Source organism: Malania oleifera, chromosome 2, assembly GCF_029873635.1.
Source record: "Malania oleifera isolate guangnan ecotype guangnan chromosome 2, ASM2987363v1, whole genome shotgun sequence".
NCBI lineage: Eukaryota > Viridiplantae > Streptophyta > Magnoliopsida > Santalales > Ximeniaceae > Malania > Malania oleifera.
This window is the reverse complement of record NC_080418.1, coordinates 135,052,330-135,077,018: the sequence shown is the minus strand read 5'-3', so window position 1 is coordinate 135,077,018 and position 24,689 is coordinate 135,052,330. Positions and strand designations below refer to the sequence as shown.

The window sequence follows — 24,689 nt, the reverse complement described above, 5'->3', positions numbered from 1 at the left end:
TTTAGTGGCACTTTGGAAATTTACTCTACTCTCATCACTTGGTGCCTAAGAAGAATGTCTACTAAAGTGGCAGATTTCCGGCCTATAAGACTAGTTACTGGTCCATATAAGATTATTAGGGTTATGAAAGATAGGTTGATTTCTGGTAGGTGACACTATTTTTTAGGCTCAAACTGATTTTGTGGAGGTAAACTGATTGTGGATGCTATTTTAGTAGCTAATAAGGTAGTTGGTAATGTTTGGAGGAGGAAAGAGAGGGGAGGTTGTGTTTAAAGTTTATTTCAAAAAGACTTATGACCAAGTTAGTGGGAATTTATAGATAAAGTCTCATGAGGGAGCGATTTGGTGAGAAGTGGTTGTCACGTCCCTATTTTCGGCACATGACTGGCCATGACTCCATCTAACATCTGATGTGGCCACCAAGCGTAGGCAAGAATTTATTTTGCAAAACCATCATTTAAAAGAAGCCAACTAAGGCAAATATTTGTTGAAACATAAGATACATATATTTCATAAAGCAATTGAAAGAATAGAAGTTTTATTTTAACTGGCAAACTCTTTACATTGAGTTATACTTTATATACAACACTTTTCATACTTCCTAGACTAAAACACAACCAACAACAAAATACATGCTTAGTATCTCTAATATCTTCTTGCCAACTTGTAGTACATGTTGAAATGGCAATCCCTTCTAGAACTTAATAAGTAGGACTCTCCTTTGATTTGAACCAAAAATTGTCAAGAAGTAAAGCGAGCAACCACGCACTTAGTAGGCATTCTTAATTTCCCCTTATTCAATTAAGGATCTCAATACTTTAAGTTATGCTTTCGTATATGCATGCATAATCATATGGTGCATGAACACACTGTTCTAAGCAATATGCATGAAAATACTCTTTATTCTGAGCAATCTCTTTATCTACCATCACAAACATTCAAAGAGCATGCATTTCAGCATTTTTTTGTTTTCAACATAGCAGCGCTGTCCCAACCAAGTGCAATTTTTATCTCAAATCAGTGCCAATTTCCAGCTTGCCCAACCACTGCCTTACACAAAAATACCCTCTAAAGGTTGAGGGCCTTTCACCCAAGGGAGACAATCCACTTGCTCAAATCCCACAAGATCACAAGCCACAAACAGCACATGGTGCCAGCAATTTCACACAATAGCAGTTAAATGTATGAACACACAAGCTATTCCATAGCAAGTCAAACCATCATCCTTACGAGGTGATTATCAATCACATGGAAATTTCCCAACTCAACAAAATCTCTCTCTCTCTCTCTCTTGTTTTAGGCTGTACAGCAGGAAATTACGGTATGCTTATTGTTGGAAACAGATTAGAACAGCAGCAATCGCAGTGTTGCCAGCTGTGTGCCAGGTGTCTGCTGCTGGTGTGCAGTGCTTCCAGGTGTTTGCTGCTGGCAAGGTCTAAACTTTTGACTTCGAATCAAATTTCGAAGCTCCAAATGTACGGAAATTTTGACGGAAGTTTCAATATCGATGTCAATTTCAATTTCGATTTAAAAAAATAACGGAAATCAGTAGTAAGGCATGGAATTCTTTGTGAAACTTAAGAAATGCTGAACATACATAATAATGTAAGTTTTAGGACTAATATATTACAAGTTAAGTGCATCTATGTTGTGTATGAGGTGGAAAAGTTGTAATATAGTATGTGTAGCAAACATATTTGTAAGATAATGTGCATTAAACATATTTAGTTAATACAAATGAAATTCATAAATCATTCAAATATTATTTATTATACAAATAATGGTAATTTAGACATGAATGGTTAAAGAAAATATTGTTGTAAGTTTATTTTTGCATATAATTTCAAAAGCACTTGTAATAATTTTTTGTTTCGATAAAAATAAATAAAATAAATTAAGAGAGAAATTTCACTTCACTCCTAAATCTCTCATTTGAATTCCGAGGAAATTTCATTGCATAGTTAAAATTCCAACAAGTTTCACTTCGAGATTTTGATCAATTTCAGATGATTCGTTAAGATTTCAATGGAAGTTATGCAAAATGGAAATCAATGCCATTTTGATTTCAAGGGTGACGGAAATCGGAAATTTTGAAAATTTCGTGGAAATTTAAGACCATGGCTGCTGGGCTGCAGTGCCTGCTAGGTGTTTGCTGCTGGTCTGAGATGCTGCCAGGTGTCACACCTGGTTACAGCATGCCCCTACTTTGAATTTTTTTTTCCCCTTCCCCGTACCCATATATTGTTAGATTACCACTTTACCTAAAAGCTTAAGCTGTTAGGTTGAGAACCAACAATGTATATCAAGCTTTAACACTCCCTTGCACATGCAGCCTGATAGTACGTGGAGAGAAACACACAATAGATAACACCCATTACAGAGAATACAATAATTTTTTAAACACCACACAAAAAATGCAGGCCACAAGACTAGAACCTAGGACCTCCTGGTAACCAGCTCCAATACCATGTTAGACTACCACTTTACCTAAAAGCTTAAGCTGTTAGATTGTGGCCAACAACGTATATCAAGCCTTAACATACGTTATTTATGTTTTAGCATGGCCTCATAATTTCCTTTCATTTAAGCATCTCCTACCACTAATACATTGAATGGGATTTCCATAACTTAATTAACGAGTAACATGGCTAGTACGCACATGTTCAATGCAAAAACAAAACAAAATCATGCAAATGTGTCAAAAATAATTTAAATTTACCGTGGCCTAAAGGGCACGGTTATCACAATTTTTTTTTTGGGGGGGGGGGGGGGGGGGGAGGGGTGGTTGGATGAGACAGTCTCCTATTGCCTAGGCAAGGGGATCCACTTTATACTTTTTTTTGGTTCTTGTGTTCGATATCTTGAGTAGATTGGTTCATAGGGCTGTATATAGAGAGCTAGTGAAAGGAATTAGGGTGAGGAAAAAGGGGGTAATGGTATCTCATCTTCAATTTGCGGATGAACTGTCCTTCTCCTAGAAAAGATCAAAAGGCGTCTCCTGTAAATGTGCTCTATTTTACAAATGTTTGAGAGGGTTTCCAGTTTAAAAGTTAATTTGGGTAAGAGTGGCTTAACTTGTATTAACTTGAGTGATTCTAGATCTGCTCAGCTATTTCTGTTAGCTAGGAATGCTGCTTTAGATTGGCTTTGACTTATCTAGGTGTGCCTTTGGGTGGTAATCCTAGATCGTTTGGGTTTTGAAATTCTATAGTGGAGAAGGTATTGAAGAGTTTAGATGGTAGGAAGGGTGCTACGTTCTATCATGTCTTTCTATTTCTTGTCTATTTTTTAATTCCTGCAGGGGTAACTAGAAATATTGAGAGAGTCATGAGATATCTTGTCTGGTTAGGGGTGAGGGAGAATAAGGATCATTTGGTCAGTAAGGGGATTGTTTGTAGGTCAAAAAAGGAAGAGGGAACTTGGTGTCTAAGAACATTGCTCTAACAAGTAAATGGCTTTGGCAATTTCCTTCAGAGGGTAGCCATTCTTCCATGAGGATGGACCATCAATCAGAGGTTCTTGATTCTTTGGGCAAGTATGCTTGCAGGTCCTTTTCTGTGCTTTTGACCCAAGAAATGTATCGTTTCTGCTTCATTGTTTTATTTGAAAGTCCAAAGTCCCCCCTAAGATTAATGCTTTTATTTGTTTAGTTCTTAATAGAGTTGACACACAAAATTGCAGAGAAGGAGGCCTTTTTAAGTCCTTATCTCCTTGAGTTTGTTCTTTATGTTTTGAAAGTTCAGAATATGCTTGTGACCAAATTCATTGTTCAAGTTTTGGAGAGAGTTGGGCCTGTTTGGAGTCAGTGTTAACTATTTCTTTAAAGGTTTTGGAAGTAGTAGAGATGGTTCTGCACTGTGGAGGTGTCGGTTTTTCGCTGTCGTGTGGGGCATTTGGTTGGAGAGAAATGCTCATATTTTCTCAAGAAGATGTCTTGCTCTATGCTCTGGGATAGGATTCACTTATGACACCGTTGTTTGCATTTCCACCTGGTTGTTTTAAGAGGTCGTCTTTTCCTAATCTTCAGCTTGATTGGACAGCAGTGTTTTGACGTTTTGTCTGTTTTTAATTTTGGGTTTTTCCCCCCCTCTGATTTTTTCTTGAATTTTTTCTTCTCTTCCATAAAATTTCTTTTCTATTGGGGAAAAAAAATGTCCTCCCAAACCAACCACAGAAGCATACAAAGCTATGGGTTATACACAGCATTTCAGGGCAATTATTCTTGATACACATCATAATACTCAGATGGTTATGATTTTTTACAGGCATTTAGTTGAGAATATGGTGGTAAGGACAGAAATCTACAAGTATGCTGAAACTTGATTGTCTAGCAATTTCCTTAATGATGAACTAGAAACATTTTTATCCACTAGAAGGAGATTCACAATAACAAATAACTACAAACCATTACAATACAAAAACAATATTAACTACGATCAATGATAGCATTTTCCAGTAGACAGGTCAATCGAAGCGTGGCACTTAAGCAGGCCATGATAACAAAATCAGTAAGGCAAGAAACTGGAAATATCATAGCTCACAGTACTTCACAGAGTCTTCAGCATTATGATATCAAATGTTGTAAGACAATAAACCAGAAATATCATAGTTCATACTTCTTTAAATGGTCTTCGGCATCTAGGCTTATAACTAAAATATTCATAAATAATCATTCATGCCAATCATTGGATATCACGTTGGTCTGTGATTTCTCATGGATACAGCACTGGTCTTATCACCTGATCAAATTTGCGTCCTTGAATTATATCTGCAAGAGCAAGACAGGATGCCTCACGAGAACGCCAAAGCCTAGAACCACATTGAATCAATAAATCATCAATAACAAGGTCCAAGTGATCGTCAATGGTTTTCTTTGAGTCAGCCACCAGCGACTTCCAAATGTGTGCCATTGCATCCTAGAAATGTACCAGGAACTAAAAGCAATGAGGAAAAGGTACCACAACTTAATGATTAAACATTTATTGATAATTTTAAAAATTCATAGGAACAAGACAATCGTGCATCACATCAAGATTAAAAAATCTGATTTATTGATACATATAAATTAAGTAACAACGTTCGCATCAAAAATGATTGTGTATACCTGCACATTCTTATCAGGATCATACTGGTAACGAACAAGCCTAGGAACCAATAATCTCAAGTGTGGCTGAAGAGCATCCCCTGCTTGCTTGGCAATCTTAGAAAACCCAAATGCAGCACCCCTCTTCGAATTTAAAGAAGCTTGATAATTAGCGAGATCCATAAATTTATAAATTAAGTCTGGCTGCCCCATATCATTTGCCAGACTGCAGAGCTCCTTGTATGTACTAAGTTTTTCTCCACTTGGACTTTGACCAATAGATCCCTCTTGGAACACTTCAGAATCTTCCACAAGCTGTGAAACAAAAATCTGAACACTTCAGATTCACAAAACCCCTCATCACTACGATCCTCCCTCAGGTCCTGGGCTGGGGAGGAGATATTTGGTGGGGAAGGGGAGGGGGGATATGAAGTGGAAGGACAGGAGAAAAAACAAAATTCAGTACTCCTCACCTTCACTGCTCTTTTTCTCTTCCCTGAACCAGTCAATGTGCTAACAAGTGCATTTACCAAATTTTTCTTCATTGATGCATCACCAATTTCATAAACAATGCTCATGCCTTGGGATGCCAGCTCCTGTGTAAGTTCATTCTGCTCACCAAGCAAATGTGAAAAAGCTTCCTGCATTCATATATGAAATGTTAAGCTTGCTCACATGTCCCCAATTCATATACTAACCAGGAATAAAAATTGATGGGCGTAAATGGCTTTCATGTTTACCAGTTCCTCAAGATCATTAATCTGAATTTTTTCCTAGATAAGAAATAATGTGGGTTTTCACGCAAATAGATGTAAATCTTACATAAACTAAGCACACTTTCTTTATACTGGTACAACTAGATGATGTAAAACAATTAAATTTTATGGCATTACTGAAATCCCAACACCAAGATTTACAAAAATTGATTTATGTTTCTGATGGGCCAAAATTTTGAATGAATCACTGAACAAGTGAAGTTCAAAACATCAATATACACAACATTTTGTTAGAAATCTTGTCAATAGGCTTCTCAAGGTCACAATATCCAAAGAAAACCATGTGTGACAAAACATATAGATAAACTCACGAGGATTTTATGGTTCATTATAACCCTCAAATGCTGCAGAAAAAGTTATTTCACTAGAGGCCGTATGTGAGCACAATATAAACATGATATTCAATAAATTTTAAGTAATCATCATGTAACCTAAATAATTTTTTTTAATCTACATTGATTATTATACTATTTGATATCTAAAACTTCAGACTTGTCTGCTAAATGCATAATATATAATACTTTCTTTATTTTGGCACATGCAATTACAATACCGCATCTAGCATTGTGATTCTATTTTTTAAAAGTTAAAATTTTAGAATAAGATCTAGTATGCGCATCTAAGCCTTTGGAGAGATATTTCTTTAAAAATATTTTTCCGTCAGATCATTTGATCAAAATTTCATACATGAAAATGAGACTTCATCTATAGGCCCATATAGAGGTCTTTTTATATTTCTTTCCAATATATTATGGTACTTAGGCAGGTCTACAAGAATTTCTTTCCATGTAAATGAATTTTGGGAAGACTGGATGTTTTACCAAAAATGACATCAAACTTAAGTAGGCCCATACAAAGATATTCTTAAATGAACTTAAAAAATAAGGATATTGTTGAATAATATACTTAGGAATAGACCAAATATAATAGTTTTTTTCCCTTTTCATTTTGCCTGTGAAACTATTAGAAAAACTGTACATCACAAAATTAGCACAAAAACAAAAAAAAAGAAAAAATCATAGATGAATACACATACTGCATGGATGAGTTTTATTTCTCTAAAAATTTTTGAAGAAAAAATACTAACCAGGTTTGGCAAAAAGATGCGGACCTCTATGAGGTTCAGTTTAAAAACGGACTTCCCACGAGGTTTAGAAAATTCCATCGAATTCCCTTCACATTTGATTCTTTGAGATACTTATATACCCCTTCCTTGAGCTTGTATTTTTTCCAAAGCTCAAGGATGTCTGTATTTTTGCCAAAATTTAGGTAGGTTTGTGTAGTTTTTAAAACCTTTTTTGTCAAACTTCAAGGGAGTTGTATGGAATTTTTCAAACCTAACTGGAGGTCAGCATCTTTTTACCAAACCTCAAGAAAGTATCTTTTGCTCAAATTTACATGTATTGTCTACACAATGGTCATGAAACCAGATTGGACCAGCCAATACCTGGCCGGTTCAGTCAACCCTTCAAACAAAAAATATTGTGAACCGTTACTGACCCGGGTGCCCTGGTCAAAATCAGATTGAACCTGAACCGAAGTTAGCTGCAGGTCAACCTGGCTCCTCATCCAGCTACTCAGTTACCCTTTCTAAAAACATTTGAAGGGCCAAGTGCAGCTCCAATGATTTGAACCTATATCCCCATTTCCCTAGTGCAACTACTGTACGTGCACTGCCACTGTACCATTTCTGTTGTTTGTTTCATTGCCCAGGAAACAACAAATAAATAGTTAAACTCACCAAAAATTAAATTATAAATTTTAGTTGAATGAAAAAAATTCACACCATATATAAACTAAATTTTAAATATTTGTTTGACTTCTTAATATAAGAAGCTTAAGAATTTTTTTAAATACAAATTCTATCTAAAAGCTGTTAGTAACTATACTTTTAACTGATTAATAGATGATATGACCACAGTTTTGCAAAATATTATCTCGGATTGGTGTATAATTAAATTATTATTAGACACACACACATAATGTCATGCTAACATCACCAGTACGACCACTGATTTAACCAACGGTCCAGCCCAACCAACCCAGTGTCTTTTCTGGGTTGGACAGTGGTCCGGGCTTTAAAACCACGGTATGCATATTTATGAATCATACACACAAAATTCCACATCCATGTAGTGGCATGTGCAATTTTTTAAAAAATAAAATCAAAAGAAAATGCATAGTCATTTAGAATGTCAAAAGAGGTAGATTTCCACTGTAAAATACCAAAACTAAAAAAGAAAAGGCAAGGGCCCATTTACTTTTGGAAAACAGTTTTCATTTCCATTTTAGTTTTCCAACAAACTACAAAAATGTTAGCTAATTTTTCATTTTTACAACATTTGTATGAAATAAATGAATAACAATAAACAGTTTTGACACTATTTGCTTGTGAAAATAGTTCTATTTTTTATTTTTCAAATAATTAAAAAAAATACTATGTTTTCCAATTTTTCAAATTTATATAGACAAGTTGGAAAATATTTTCATTATTTTTCTAGATTTCCAACTCTTACTTTACATATGAGAGCATGGGATTCAGATCATAGACTTTAATTTGTGTGGGCTTCTTCTAAGTGGGTGGGGGAGAAAGCTAGAGAAATTGATAAATCAGGATTTAAACTTTGGTACACTGGAAAAGAAAAACATAAGAATGGAGTAGGCATTATTATAGACAAAAACTTAAAAGATAGCATTGTAGATGTAACTAGAGTAAGGGATAGAATTATAAAAATCAAAATGGTATTAGGACAAGAGATAATAAATATCATTAGTGCTTATGCTCCTCAAGTTGGCTTAGCAGAAAATCTTAAGAGACAATTTTGGGAAGATATGGATAGTATTATACAAGGCATACCAGGGACTGAGAAAGTATTTATAGGAGGAGATCTGAATGGACACGTTGGAAGAGATAATAAAAATTATGAAAGGATACATAGAGGATATGGATATGGAGACAAAAATGAGTATGGGGAGATGATCTTAGACTTTGCTATGTCATATGATTTTAGTATAATGAATACTTGTTTTAAGAAGAGAGAAGAACACTTAATAACCTTTAAAAGTGGACAAAATAGAAGTCAAATAGATTTTTTTTTAACTAGGAGGGTAGATCGTTTATCATGCAAGGATTGTAAAGTTATTCCAGGTGAAAGTCTAACCACACAACATAGAGTCTTAGTGTTAGATATATGCATTAAAAAATGGAAGAAAAAGGATAAAATAAACCAGTGTAGGAGAACTAGATGGTGGAACCTAAAAGGAGAAAATATAATAAAATTTAAAGATAAAATGATCAAAGATGGGGATTGGACCTTAGAGGATGGGATAGATTCAAATACTCTTTGGAATAGATTAGCTAGCTCTATTAAAAAGATAGCAAAAGAGATTTTAGGCGAATCAAGGAGAAGATTCTCAAATAGCAAAGAAAGTTGGTGGTGGGATAAAGATGTACAAAAAATCATAAAGACAAAAAGAATTTGGTATAAAACGTGGCAAAAATATAGAAATAGAGATAACTTTGAAAAATATAAGGAGGCAAGAAAAGATGCAAAAAGGGCCGTTAGTGAAGCTAAACATAGATCATTTAATAGTTTGTATGATAGATTAGGTACAAAAGAAGGGGAAAGAGATATATTTAAACTTGCTAAAGCTAGAGAAAGGAAGAACAAGGACTTAGGAAATGTAAAATGTATAAAAAGTGAGGATGATATTGTCTTAGTTAAGGACGAAGATATTAGAGAAAGATGGGGAAGTTACTTTAGTAAGTTGTTTAATGAAAACCAAATAGAAGGCTTAAATTTAGAATTGTCAAATGAGGAAAAGACTAAAAATATAAGATTTATTCGCAAAATTAGAGTTAACGAAGTTAAGTTTGCACTAAAGAAGATGAAAAATGGGAAAGCTATGGGACCAGATAACATCCCAATTGAAGTTTGGAAATGCTTGGGTGATAACGGAATTATATGGTTAACTAATTTATTTAATACAATTGTAAAAACTAAGAAAATGCCAGATGAATGGAGAAAAAGCACTTTAATACCTATATACAAAAATAAAGGAGATATTCAAAATTTTAATAACTATCGTGGAATTAAACTTATGAGTCATACGATGAAACTATGGGAAAGAGTAGTTGAACAAAGATTAAGGTTAGAAACGAAGATCTCAGAAAATCAATTTGGTTTTATGCCTGGGAGATCTACCACAGAAGCTATTTATCTTTTAAGAAGATTAATGGAAAAGTTTAGGGAAAAGAAGAGGGACTTGCATATGATATTTATTGACCTTGAGAAAGCATATGATAGGATACCTAGGGAAGTTCTATGGTGGGTTTTAGAAAAAAAGGGTGTATGTTGTAGGTATACCGATGTCATTAAGGATATGTACGATGGAGTAATGACTAGTGTAAAGACTATAGATGGAGAAACTAGAGAATTTCCAATTATCATAGGTGTACATCAAGGATCTGCTTTGAGTCCTTATCTTTTTGCTTTAGTGATGGACCAATTGACTAAGAGTATTCAAAAGGAGATTCCATGGTGTATGTTGTTTGCAAATGATATTGTATTAATTGACGAAACTAGGGATGGAGTAGAGGCTGAGTTAGAATTATGGAGAGAAGCTTTGGAATCTAGAGGCTTTAAGATAAGTAGAAATAAAACAGAATATATGAAATGTAATTTTAGTAATGATAGGAGGAATATTGGAGACAAAGTTAAACTTGATGATGAAGAAATAAATAACAATTGTAGATTTCGATACCTTAGATCTATTATGCAAGCTGAAGGAGAAATTGAAGATGATGTAATGCATAGAGTTAAAGTAGGTTGGGTAAAATGGAGAAGTGCTTCAAGTGTTCTATGTGATCGTAGAATACCCTTAAAATTGAAAGGGAAGTTTTATAGAACAGCTATAAGACCAGCTATGCTATATGGATCAGAATATTGGGCGACGAAGAAACATAATATCCAAAAAGTAAAAGTTGCCGAGATGAGGATGCTTAGATGGATGAGTGGTATAACATTGAAAGATAAATTAAGGAATGAACATATTCGTGGTAAGTTAGGTGTAGCTCCTATAGAAGATAAGATAAGGGAGGGACGACTCAGATGGTATGGACACTTGCAACGTAGGCCTTATAGTGCACCTGTGAGGAAGAGTGACTTAGTTACTGTGGGGGGCAGTAGAAGGGGTAGGGGTAGACCTAAAATAACTTGGGAGGAGATAGTGAGTAAGGATTTAATATCTTTGAATCTATCAAAAGAAATGGTCCATGATCGCATAAATTGGCGGAAAAGGATTCATATAGCCGACCCCACTTAGTGGGACTAAGGCTTGGTTTTGTTGTTGTTGTTCTTCTTCTTCTAAATCCATACAAATCAAAATCAAGCCCCAAAATCCATGATTCAAATATTACCTCATATAAAATTTGGAAAATTGGAAAAGTTGTCTTTTTGTGATTAATTTAAAATCTATAAAAAAAAAATAAAAAATTGTTTTAATTCGCACATGAAACAAACTCTATATTTTCTGCCTTTTTGCTACAAATCTTGAAAATTTTAAAAATAAGTTAAAATTCTTATAATTATTTGGAAAACTGAAAATTGGAAAATGAAAAATGTTTTCCAAAACTAAACAGCCCTAAAATTTTCTAATATTGCATTTAAAAAGATATTTACCTTTCAACAAGTAAATACACACAACTGCACTCAATCGTAGGATTTCAAGGATAATAATTGAAACCTTAAGCATCAGAATTGTTTTTATTCTTATTTATCAAAAAATAAATTTGTTCTCTAATAAATGAAATACTAATAAAAATATTCTTATTAATTGCAAAATCACAAGACTAAAGAACTTTATGTGAAGTGAATTCCATAAGAAATTAATCAAGTCCAAAAAAGAGTTCAAGTTAAGCACCATCAAATTAATCAAGTTGAATGACACAAAAAAAATTTTATAGCTTATAATAAAAAGGATTATTACAGTCTTTTGTCTTACCGCTAGGTTTTATACATTTTTTAAATAGTAAAACTGATACAAATTAGAAAAGGAAGAAACTAAACACCGATTGGAAGCTAATAGAAATTAAACTGGGATCAAAGGCAAACTGTAATAAAACATCACAGTTCCAGGTGTATCATATACCATGACTTGGAATGTTTTATAAGTTCTCTTCAGAGAAACATATTTACTCTTTCTTCTTAAAGGGTTGTCTGTGAATTCACATCAATCCCAATATACACAAGATCAAGTGGGTAAATGTTTGCGCCATGGTTTACATGCAATTCTATTTCTATCGCAATCCAAATGTTAAGATTTAAGCTTTATTTTTCTTAACTTGTTGAATTTTCGGATAATACTCAATTTTTTATCCTCAAATTTAACTTAGTATTACATTAATAGTAATTTTTTTGAATATAAATAGTCGTAGCATACTTTTTTTTCTTAGGAAAATAATAAGGGGAGTTCAAGGAGAAATTTGAAGGTTCCAGCATAACTAATTATTTATCAAAGGTCATCTCACCTGTATGTCTTGACAACTTAGGAGTTCTTCATGAACTAATCAGTTTTAAAAATAAAAATCATAATGCAATCCATACTATTTTATCCATAATTTTTTTACCAACAGGCCACAGGCGAAATGGAAAATAAAATAGCACTAAGGGCAAAAGGGAAACAAACTAACATAGCTTTTTTTTCAGTATTTGGTTTTGTCCAGATTCACATAAATCTGAACTCCAAGTTCCCAAAAAGCATAACGAAGTAGGTGTAATAGAACGTATCCAAGTCTAAAATCAAGGCCTAAAATCCATGGTCACAAATGCAACTGAAGTGCTATACATGGAAGTCAGAGGGGAGTCTTAAATTCCAGTAAGGTTAAATTTGGAATAAAAAGGAAATAGAAGCAATTTGCAAGTGCCCAAAATGGCAATCTAAAATTTATGTTGAGTTTGGATCATAAAAATAGTAAAAAAGTAATTTTCGGGCGCCTAAAATGGTAAGAGCGAACTTTTCAGAATTAATTAAGTTGGCCATCACAATGGAGCTGCATCAAATTCGCAAGATTCTCAATGAACAAATGTGGGGGGGGGGGTGGTGTGGGGGTGCAAAGTTGAAGAACCTCAGCTTAACAAGTGCAGCTTTTTATAAAGGGGTAATATAAACTATAGAGTTACAAACTCCATTTTTAGATGAATAATTGATTATTTGATTGTCTAAGATATTAAATCAATACAAGCTTCTTCAAAGAACATTGATGAGATTTTTAAGTTAGTAATTAAATTGAGGCAATAATGTCAAACCTGAATTTCAGGGAGCAATTGTTGGATGGTAGGATGATGGCTACAATACATTGTCAGTGATAGTAGCCAAACAGTTCCAGCACAGCGCTCTTCTTTCCTGCTACTATAGAGGAGAACATCAAAAAGTTTTCTAGTAATTGCCTCTCTAATCATAACATGCCAATCTTCATTAGCTTGATTTTCATTCTTAGATCTATATCTCAACAGCGATGATGGTACATCTCCTGTTAGAAAATTTGAAATCATGGAAAGTGAGCTGTAATTTGTTTTGAGAATCACATCAGCCGTCACAGGAACACCACCCCACAGAAACGAGAGAGCCTCCCCAGCAGAAAACAGGATATCCTCAACCTGCACAGTTCCACCACTGCAGACTTAAAGGGTTTTCCACTTCTATATATCATCAAAACCACACAAAAACACAAGCTAAAGACTTCGTGCACTCCAACAAAACAATAGAAAGCATTACTGCCAGAAAAGAAACTGAAAAAAAAATAAATAAATAAATAAAATGAAGGCAACCACCTTTGACCGGCAAAGACCAAAAATCAAATCAAGAGCAATATTTAAATGTGAAGATGATGTTTCTCGCAAGCCGATATGCCCCAAAGATATTACAATTTTTTGAATCGCTTTAGCATCATCACCAGAGAGTATCTTGCTCAACTTTTCACGCAATACCATCAAAATGGCCACTGAACATTAAACAGTAAAAGAATGCGGTAAGAACATCAACAATTCATAAGTTTTAATGAAAACTAAAAACATTTTTACCTGAATTAGAATCATGAACAAGCAGAGGTAGGGGAGCACGCAATCCAATATGACCAAGCGCTTGCATTGCAATGGAAGCCAGTGTTGCAGTTTCAGAATTAACAACATCAATCAAACATTTAACTGTGCTCTGAAGCAATGTCTCTGGGATCTGCAGTTTAATGGATATCAGATATTATCTTCTGTGTAGTGTTAAGATCAAATTTTAATAGTTGAGATTAATAATTAAATATAAAATGCTCTGAAAAAAAAAATCAATCAAAGAAAATAAACAAATCATGTTAGTTGGGGTTTCTTAAATAACGTTTTAGGCAGGAAGAGCTTTGGGTTTAAGTGGAGCAAGTGGATTTGAGGGTGTCTTTCTTCTGTTTCTTTTCCTTTTTTAGCAAAATGGAGAGGCCAGGTCGAAGTCATGGCCTATAGTTTCAAGGGGTGTTGGACAAAGGATCCATTATCCCCTTTTTTATTCACTATTGTGATTAAGAGAGGAGTTGACACGAACCTTGTAAATGGGAATAACGTGGGTCATGGGGATTTATCCATCTCATCTTTACAGCTTACAGATTTTTTTATAAGAAAAATATATGTATTAAGAAAGAAAGAAGGGAGATTACAACCAAAGTGAGGACAGGAAATCCTCAGAATAAATAAATAAGAGGAAGAAAATAATAATCTAGCAAGAATTAACCAAGAAACCCCTCTTCTGCACTGTAGTTTCTAAGATCAGATAGACACAAGCTGATCTTATTCATCAATTGTTGAGCTTCTAAATACTTCCCAGCAATGTCCTCAACAGGGGTGGGTGGAATTCCATTCATGCACAGTTGCTTCTTATCCATTTCATCATCCTCAAAAATAGAAATCCCCTCCAATCCTTCCATCGGAGGTGGTGGCACATACAATATATTCTCCCAAGTAAATCCGATAAGTCAGAACCATACCTTTACTGTACGTAAAACTCATCCAAAACCAACCCACCGTCGCAATTAAACTCACTAACAACTTCACTGTCATTACCCTAGATTTCCCCCATATCTTCTTCTCCTTAGCATCTATAGCACCCTTAACATTTTGATCTTCCACAACACATAAATTTTCTTCTTCATTTCTCAGTAAATTTTTTTCATTATCCCACCAGGGAATCTCTTTCCCATCTGTACTGCCTTCTGATTAGCATAAACCTTCTGGCCCTAAACTTACCAGAGTAGGTTCCCTTACCAATAGAATTGTCGCCCAAAACAGCAAGTTTGCCCTGAATCTTGTCTACACAAGCTACTTTGTCTTTACTAAAACTACAACCCCCCCTTCAACAGCCACCACTGGAGGCTCACTGGGTTCTCTCTTCATCACGGAGTTCCTTTCCCACTAAAGCTATAGAAACATCAACCAAATTCCCTGACTCGTCAGTACCAAATCTGGCTTTTACCTATTTTTTCCCTTCAGGATTAACTTGATTGATCATACCAGTGAAGAAGTAGCCGACTGCTCTTTCACCAACGGTTGTAATAGAGTTCAACAGCTTTTTGCTACCATTATGAGGTTTTTGAGCATGTATTGTACCCTCTGGTACATCAACAGATTTAATTTAGGCCCCAACATCTTGCAAATGGGTATTGGGCCTACTTTGGAAAAGGAAATTCAACTGACCCAAGGTCTGCCCATTAAAGTTATGCAGTTGGTTTTGGGCTTGATTGCTAACAATTAGATTTTGCAAAACTTGAGATGGATGTTGGGCCTGCTTGAAGGTAATTTTACTGAAACCATGGGCTGCCCATTAATTTTATTTTTCAGATCTAGCCCATTAGCGCCCCAAATCTGACCGAAGTGCAACATAATGTTCAGAATACCAGGTCCACCCCATGCCAAGCCCATGCAATTACTCTTGAACTCCAGGCTTTAACCCTTCCCACATCACAAACCTTAGCTTCTACAAAGTTCTCTGGACTAGTGGTCACCACCACATCCACCAGAGATGGCAACACACCTCCATTGGTGCCACAGCACCAACCACCTGCTGGAACTTTGGTAATGAACCTCCCACCAACACATCCTTCCAAACCCGTTGATAAATAAATCGTAAAGATTTATTCCAAACCTCCCTCACTCGGAAGGTTGGAACCTTCTCTGTATCTACAACTGACTTCAAATTTGAAACAAATCTAGCCAGACCTCCTCTTTCAATTCCCCTGGAATTAGGACAGAGTACCTCTCGCTATTCGAGCACACCCCCAATTCCAAAAACTTACCTTAACGATTCATTCTAATCACCACCCAATATTGAGTTCTGCAAAATCTTTCTGTAATGAGTGAATCCAGTCTATAGAAAACCCAAGACAAATCGCACACCTACTTTGTAACCAATATAGTGATCCAATCCATCGACTCCTAAGTCAAGATCTCTCCTCCAGATGAACAAAACCTCCTCCCCCAACCTTTTTCAAATGCAGATTGAAGTTCTTGCTTTCAATACGCAAAGATTTGAGGAGATTCTCCTCCATGCCAACCTATGATCAGGCCCATGGATAAGGAAGGAACAAGTGAGAAAGCAAAAGCAAGAGCTAGTGGGGCAATTTTCTTAAAGCTCATATGGCCATGGCAACATTTATTGTTCACAAATTCTAAGAAAATCTAGAGGCCGAGAATCAATTTTATCAAGAGTGGGAATTGTAGGAATTGGTATTGTGTTGCATACTCTTTCTTCTTTTCTTAGAACAGCACATTATGGTGTTTTGAGTTTGCTCTTTACCTATTTAGGTGGTATTGCACCTTCTTTTGAGGCTCAGTTTATGAAACTGTTTGTTGAGATTGGATGGGTGGAAAGGAGTTTCTTTTACATTAGGAAGTCATATTACTTTAATTCAGGCCTATGTCTCTTCTATTTCAGTGTATTAATTGTCACTTTTTAAGATATAACTATATAAGTGACTCTGGCTCAAAGATTAGAGAATCCATCAGGGATTTTTTTTATAGTTGACTATGGGAGGGAGGGATAGAAATCATCTTGTAGGTAGGGATTTGGAGAGTAAACCTATCAGGGAAGGGTGACTTTTTTGGCCAATAAACATTTCCTTCATGGGAAAATGGTTATGGAATATCTCTTTAGAACCTTACTCTCTTTTGCATGAGGTGACTTGCAGAGGGTTTAAGCTTTCATAGAATGGATGGGGAGCTAAAGTTGGAGTCAATATTACCTATGCGACTTCGTGGAAATTTGTCCCATAGATCTATAATTTTTACCTCAATGTTTGATATAAGACTGGCAATGGAAGAGAATTCATTTGCGGGAAGGTCACTGAGTCCAGGAGGCTCTTTTGGCAGGAGTGTATCCCCATTTTTTCTCTATTATATACTCTTTATGATACTCTTAACTTCTGATTTTCTTTTAATTAAGAGCAATGCAGTCATGGAACTTTGATTTTGTTAAAAATATAGATGAAATAGAAGAATGATATTATCCCTTTATTGAATGAGCTTTTGATTCTTTTCATACTTACTTTCAGAGAGAGAGAAGAAATTGGGATTCAGATTCCTCTAGGGACTATTCTTGCAAATCTTTCTTTTTCCAGTTGGTTCATGCTCCTAATGCTAAATTTTTCTTAACTTCTTTTATCTGGAGAGCTAAAGTTCCCTGAAAAATAAAGGATTTTACTTGGATTGTGAAAATCAATACTAATGACTTGCTTCATAAGACAAAAACAAATATGGCACTGCAGTCAATGTATGTGTCCCTCCCTCTGTTTTAGGACTGTTAAGACTTGTTTGATCTAGTCTTATATTGTCTTTTTCAAGATTTTTTTTTTCCAGGTTAAAAAAGAAATATTATATTAAGAGAAAGAATATAAAAAACACAGAACAAGAAACCACTCAAAACAGGAACAAGAAAAAGTCAAGTAACACAATGAGCAAAGCAAACCTCAAAACAAAAATGAATGCAACAAGATTGCCAGTCAATCTGAATATGAGACATGGAACTCTTGCAAACACAGCAGCCATCAACGCCCAACAAGAAGCATAAAGAACCATCGACTACAAAAGCAAAAGCCTGGAAAAGGTCTTACCCTGAAATATTCTAGAATTCCTCTCTAACCAAGTACACCACACCATGGTCACTAAAGCATGGTGGCTTGAAATTCTAGCATCTTTCCTTATGGAAAAACCGCAAAATCTAGTAATAAGCAACCCCTCCTCAGTGCTCAGGCAAACCCAACACTCCTCCTCAGCAATGTTAACAAGAAATTTCATAATTTCCAAGTAAAATGACAATGTAGTAAAAGATGAGCAATAGTCTCACTATTTAGACTACTCCGCTTGCACAAAACATATAGATGAGGTGATAGAACCTTACCAGGCCTCTCCACTTCTACAAAGAATCACTATGACCATAATGAATAGTGGAAAATGGAAATATTGTACATGGAAAGGCATCACAGAAGGGAATATTCCCCTTCCACAAGTCCTTCCAAAAACGAATTTTGGAACCATCCAAATAAATGGAAGTGGGATAAATTTAAGAGAGAAATTTCCATGGACTAGTAAGAAAAATATTCCTCCCCACTTTAGCGTCCCAAGACTCCCAACCATTCCTATGGAGCTCATACTCCTAATTACCTCATGCCAAGAGATCAACCTCAAAAAGAAAACACCACAACTGCTTCCCCCCTGAAGACATGTTCTTGTACACTAAGTTCCTCATCCCCAACCCCTCTTTAGGTTTGGGCTTCCTCACAACAACCCAACTAACTAATGGTCCCTACCCTCCCCCCTATCCCTATTCAAAGAAAATCTTTCATCAACTTACCTAAACTCTAAGCCACCTACAAGGAATCCTAAAAATGGACAAAAGATAAATAGGAATCATAGACAAACAAGCTGAAACAAACGTTATACAACCACGTAAAGACAACCACTTCCAAGTTCCATCCAACCTTTTAGCAACTTTATCAAAAATGGGGTTCCAAAAAGAAATCAAAGGCTAGTTCTAAATAAGTCGAAGGCCAGTCTTTTACAACCAGCTGAAGAAGCATAATGAGAGCACAATCAAATTTGACCCAACCAAACCAGATTGGGACAAAGAGGTTACACAACCTCAAAGATCCGTAAAATAGTTCAAGCATTCTTAAAACCCAAAATCCATCTTTTATAAATTAAAAAGTATAGATGGAAAAAAAAAAAAAACAAAAGCCTATATTTCCTGCCAACATTAATTTCTACTGAGAAACCTAAAGAAACACAGAGAAACAGTGGCCAACTCAAAACATCCACCACTGAAAAAAACAAAAAAACAAAAAAAAGGGGGATAAAGAATCACCCTGAGCTCTCGATGCTGAAAACAAGCTCTCAGATGGCCATTAACAGTCACTCAAAACATAGAAGACAAAAAGCCTCTAAGCCGCTCCTCCAATTAGACCAAAAACCATATTTACTCAAAATCGTGTCCAAGAAACCCCAAACTCTATGTCTCTATCATCAAATTTTTCAAAATCCAATTTAACCACAATCCCCTTATTAATTCTAGGGCTGCAAATGAACCAAGCCATTCGTGAGCAACTTCGTAGCTTGGCTCGGTAAGGGCACATTCAGCTCATTCATTTGTATAAGTGAATGATCCCCAAGCCTATTTTTGAAGCTCATTTATTTTTGTTGCTTTTTGTTTTGTATGTTAAATGAGCCAACCCTAAACAAGGTTAAGCTCAACTCATTTAGGCTCATGAACAATCCATTTATGAATTCATTTGGGCTCATTTACAGGCTTGGATGAGCTCTTGCTCATGGAATTGTTTAAAGGCCCAAATAAGACTGGCGATAAACATGTCAATTTACAACCCACTCTTTTAGTCTTCATTTTTCACTCTTTCCGTAATCCCTATATTTCCAGTTTGACCAACCCAACCCTAACTCTACACTTAGTACCAACATTTGCAAATTCATTCACATTCTAAACTTGCTATCACTAGTATGATAAAAGGATTTCAACACGGAAGCAATACCACATAACTCCAAGTTTATATTATGTATGTTCATTTAAAATAAATAAATCAAATATGCATGTGCTTGAAAGAGTTTAAAGCCCCAAGACTCATCGTCTAGCAGTGGCCATGCTGGTTTTAACTTAGATTCAACCATCGTGTGGTATCCAAAGGTGTTCCTTCACCTACTTAGGAGTTCCTGTAACTGCTAAGCCTAGGTTGGTACATTTTGTGGACTGGTTGAGAAATTTTCTAAGATGTTAACTTGAAAGAGCACATTCAGTTCTTCTGGTGGTCAAATTATCATGATTCAAAATAGGTGGTCACATTACCATGATTTATGTGTCACATTACATCTCCTTGACAAGATTCCAATTCAAGAACTGACAAAGACAAAAAACCTAGTCAGAGATTCTCCATGGTTTAAGATAGGGGATAGCAAAGTAAATGATCTTGTTACTTTGAGGAGAGTTAGTAAATCCAAAATCAAGGATGATTTGAACCTCAGATACTTGGTAACCAAAAAAATTGCTCTGGAAAAATAGTTGGAGCACTTGCCATTCGAACTCAAGTCCCTTTAGGAAAATGTTATAAAAGCAAATACAGCCTAAAAAATTAATTGGATGCTAGGGTTAAGAGTTTATGCCACTAGCCAATTCACACCAATCTGGAATTTTTTTTCTCAGATTCCTCATATTTTCTGGGATGAGATATAAAGCTGGTGCAGGATTTTTTTTTTGCTTTTTTGCAATTTTTCTCATTTTCTTCTCTTAATAAATTTTGGAAAGACTTTTTCTATATATATATATATATGTTGATATAGGCGAAGAAATTACAATCTGAACCAGGACAAGAAATCTTCAAGAAAATAAAAATTAAAAATGAAAAAGAATGAAAAGAAAAGCCCCTCTTCTAGGCCATTCCCATTATAATTCACCGAACACCACAGGTTAGCCAATCCCCTCAGTCCCTTCTTTATCTTTCTTTTATGCCAATCCAAATGAACTTCATTACCTACAGGATCAGATAATCATTGATCCCATCTCATCCAGCAACTGTGAGTTACTAAGTCCATCCCATTAATCTCCTTCACAGGAGTAGGCAGAATCCCATACTTACAGTACTGCTCCTTACCCATTCTATCATCCTCAAATTTGGGAACACCCTCCAAAACTTCTTTCAGTGATGGGTGAACATATGCTAAATCCCCAAGTAAGCCAGACGAATCAAAATCATAGCCATACTGTTACCAACTCATCAAGAAGCAAATCACCATCATGATCAAACTAGATGATGTTGTCACTCTCACAATCAGACATGTCATCCCATTTTTATCCTTTCCTTTGCTTATACCCTCATCTATATCCCTCTTTTTAGCACTCAAAGAATCCAGAAAACACAAGCTGCCCTCATCATCCTGTCTTAAAGTTTACTCTGATCCCCCATTAAAATCACCTAATTTGCACTCAAAACCTTTTTTCTATATCCATAGATGCCTGCCCAGCCCTCTGACAAGTGTAAACCTCATTGCTAGTATCATTTGCACAAGAACTTCCCTTATCATTGACCCCATCCCCTACATCATCACCTCTGCCCTGAAATTCCTCTTGTTTTTTTTATAAAAGAAGAAGCTATATATATATATATATATATATAGAGAGAGAGAGAGAGAGAGAGAGAGAGAGAGAGAGAAACAAAGAAAAAATAAAAATAAATAAAAATGGTAGTAAAAATAAAGCTACACAAAAACCAACCAAGAAAGCCCCTTTTAATCCCTTTACATCATAATTCACCAAACACCTTAAATTTGCTATTTCCCTCTGACCCTTCTTAACCTTAGATTTATCATCTATCTAAATGTCATTTCCTCCACAATCTCACATGTGTAAACCCAATTCATCCAATAAATTTTGAGCTTCAACATTTTTCCTAGAGAACACATCTAAAGGAGAAGGCAAAATTTGATCCATACCCAATTGCTTTCCATCCATATCATCAATTATCAAAAATAACAAATCCCTCCAACCCTTCCAAAGGAGGTGGCACATAAATTAAATCCCCAAGCTTATCAGATGAATCAGAAACATAAGCATACTATTCCCGAATCTCATCCAAGAGCAAACCCCCATCACTATCAAAGTCATTGCTGTCCACACTATCATTATCCAAAAAATCTACACCTCAACCCGCTCTTTTTTTCCTTGCGATCACCCACCCCTCATTGGTCCCCCAACTCTGAAAAATTGGTTCTTCCATTATATTCAAACTATCACCAGCATCTCTCCTTAAAACTTTTACGGTCATCTCAGTAGAAGTAACTGGCTTTTCTTCAAATTTTTTACTCATTTCAACACCCCATATGCCTCATATTTCGACAAGGGTAAACCTTTTGACCCCTGAGCTTATCAGGTTTTTCTTCCTAACCATTTGATTTTCCCTTCAAAACATCATTATTCACCTGATTCTCGACTTCACAAGAATTGGGATTTTTTATTGAACCCCTTCCTTTCTTGACCACTTTAGAAGACCAACAGGAGATCCCTTCCTACTCTAGTAATCTCTGGCTCCAGAACACAATCATCGACTAAAACTCCAGAATTGTTTGGAACAAGATTTTCCTGCATCTCCTCTTTCCCTTTAACCCTTTCAGTACTGTAGCTTCTTTCTAATGAAGACAGCAAACTCTCTTCCCATCAAGAATCTGCTTAGAAACTGAGCATTGCAAGATAGGGTTTGTACTGGGAATCTGCTTGGAGGACAATAAACCTGCTAAGCCCCTTGTCTGCCTACACCAGTTAATGGGAGAATGCTGGGTTAGAAATGCAGGAATCTTCTGAACTTCTTCAATTTGACCTCCAATTACTGGTAGTTGCTGCTCCGGCTGGAAGATCCTTCAGTAACAGTTTCACACAAGTGCTCTCTTTTTAATCCATCATTCCCATCCAAAGATCCCTAGTCTTTAGAAACTCCATTGGAAGGATCCTCTTGGGCCTTACTTGAGATCTAAACAGCTACTTAAACATTTACACCAGCCTCTTGGGCCCTGTCCACATTGTTCAAACAATGGGCATGTTTAAAAGAATGTCCCATCTGAGAATGACCCATCTCAGAAGAAACCTCTTTTGTTTCCAAAGAATGGCCCAATTCATTTTTACCAAGACTATGATCCGATTTAATAAGTTAGCCCAACTTAGTTAAAAAACAAACTGGTCCTTTATCAATTACTTGGCCCAGGTCCAAGACAAAAACAAAACTTCCTGGCCCAATATTCTTTGTTGCATAACATGCATCTTCCCCAAGCAAAACCCTAACCACCTCTACTAGCTTTCAAGCTTCTTTCGAAACCCCAGATACCTGGACTGTATGGACATTCTTCTCCGATCAAACAGCCGTGGTTTCTGGCAATGAAGCCCTAAGCTCCTTTAGTTGCAACTCAACCCCATACTGAAAGCAGATTTTGTCTTTCCCATACTACACACCCTGATTCCAAGCTTGAAAACAACTTTTGCGACTTCTCCTTTACCAATCTTGACTTCCATCACCACCTAACTCCACAATCTGGGAGCCGAAAGACTCGCTTCACCTTTTTCTCCAAATTCAGTATGAAATCCCTTAGCTATCTTACAAAAATCATTCGTAAACCTTCGTCATCCACCACTTTTAACGCCACCAGGGACAAACACATAATTCTTACCTTTCCACCCATCCTAACTCAAGAAATTTCCCCACCTTTGTCCACCTAATCGACAACCAATGCAGCATGTTCCTTAGAAGACCACTTTGATATTCCCTTTCCATCCTACTGAAGATTCATAAACCATTAGCAAACCAGATTACGGACTCCTCCGAGAGTCGTACACACCTATTCCGAGAAATATTGTTCTCCAACACAAACAGATAAGGGATCTCCCCCACCTTGTCAAATCTAAGATCGAAGATCGAAGGTCTTTCCTTCAATCTAAATCGAACGAGTTTTCATCATCTACTTCTGCAAGGCCATAGTTCAGTCTGTGAAAAAGAGAGAGAGAGAAAGAGAGAAGAGTTTCATGGGAGGCCATCGTTGCTATTAGAACTATTCATCATCTCATAACGATGCACTGAAATTCCATGTACCCCTGTTTCCTAACACTTTTCCTTTCTGTAGCTTTCTCCCAAAAGACTATCATTTCTCTTGTATTGTTCCTTCTTTTCTTAAGAATCTTTAATTTTAAAACAATACAGAAAAACAGACAAAAATGCATACTTTCATCATTTTACTTATGAAACCATTCACTCATATTCTAAATCTCCTAGAAGTATTTAAGCAAAATCATCACCCTACAGATTATGAAACAAAAATGATATGACTTACAATAGGTGTTCTTGACATGCAATCTGCAGTAACGTATCCTAATGCACACAACGCTCCATGCAGCATTTCAAACCTAAAAACATATAAATAATTTCTAAGTGAGGAATACTCTATGACCATATAAGAAAGTCCAATTTTTTTCAAATATATAAAGCACAAACTGCAAACCTTAGCTCGTGGGCCCCACTTATAGAGGAAATCAGTTTGCTAATAAGGTCAGATGACTCCAAAATAGGAAGAGAACCAGAAGCTATTCCAAGGAGACGTGCTGCAGATTCGCGAGTATCCAAGTCTACGTGACCCAATAATTGCTCTAACCATGAAATTTTCACAGCATAGCGTGCTGCTAAAATCTAGAGGGAAAAACAATGTCAAAAATAAAAACGTAACTAGGATAGATAAAAAAGAAAGCAAAGAAATAAATGGTAAAAA

General features: G+C 35.8%; 1 protein-coding gene across 1 annotated transcript in view; it reads right to left on the bottom strand.

Moving 5' to 3' along the window:
* LOC131149465 (uncharacterized) overlaps nt 1–24,689 on the bottom strand; it is a 137,642-nt gene that overhangs the window by 57,687 nt on the left and 55,266 nt on the right. The window contains exons 16-23 of the mRNA XM_058099917.1: nt 24,426–24,610; nt 24,258–24,330; nt 13,941–14,091; nt 13,692–13,861; nt 13,167–13,517; nt 5,557–5,724; nt 5,105–5,398; nt 4,740–4,916 (exon numbers count right to left, since the gene is read on the bottom strand). Of these exons, the coding sequence (XP_057955900.1) occupies nt 4,740–4,916; nt 5,105–5,398; nt 5,557–5,724; nt 13,167–13,517; nt 13,692–13,861; nt 13,941–14,091; nt 24,258–24,330; nt 24,426–24,610 (1,569 nt within the window). The remainder of the gene's footprint in view (nt 1–4,739; nt 4,917–5,104; nt 5,399–5,556; nt 5,725–13,166; nt 13,518–13,691; nt 13,862–13,940; nt 14,092–24,257; nt 24,331–24,425; nt 24,611–24,689) is intronic.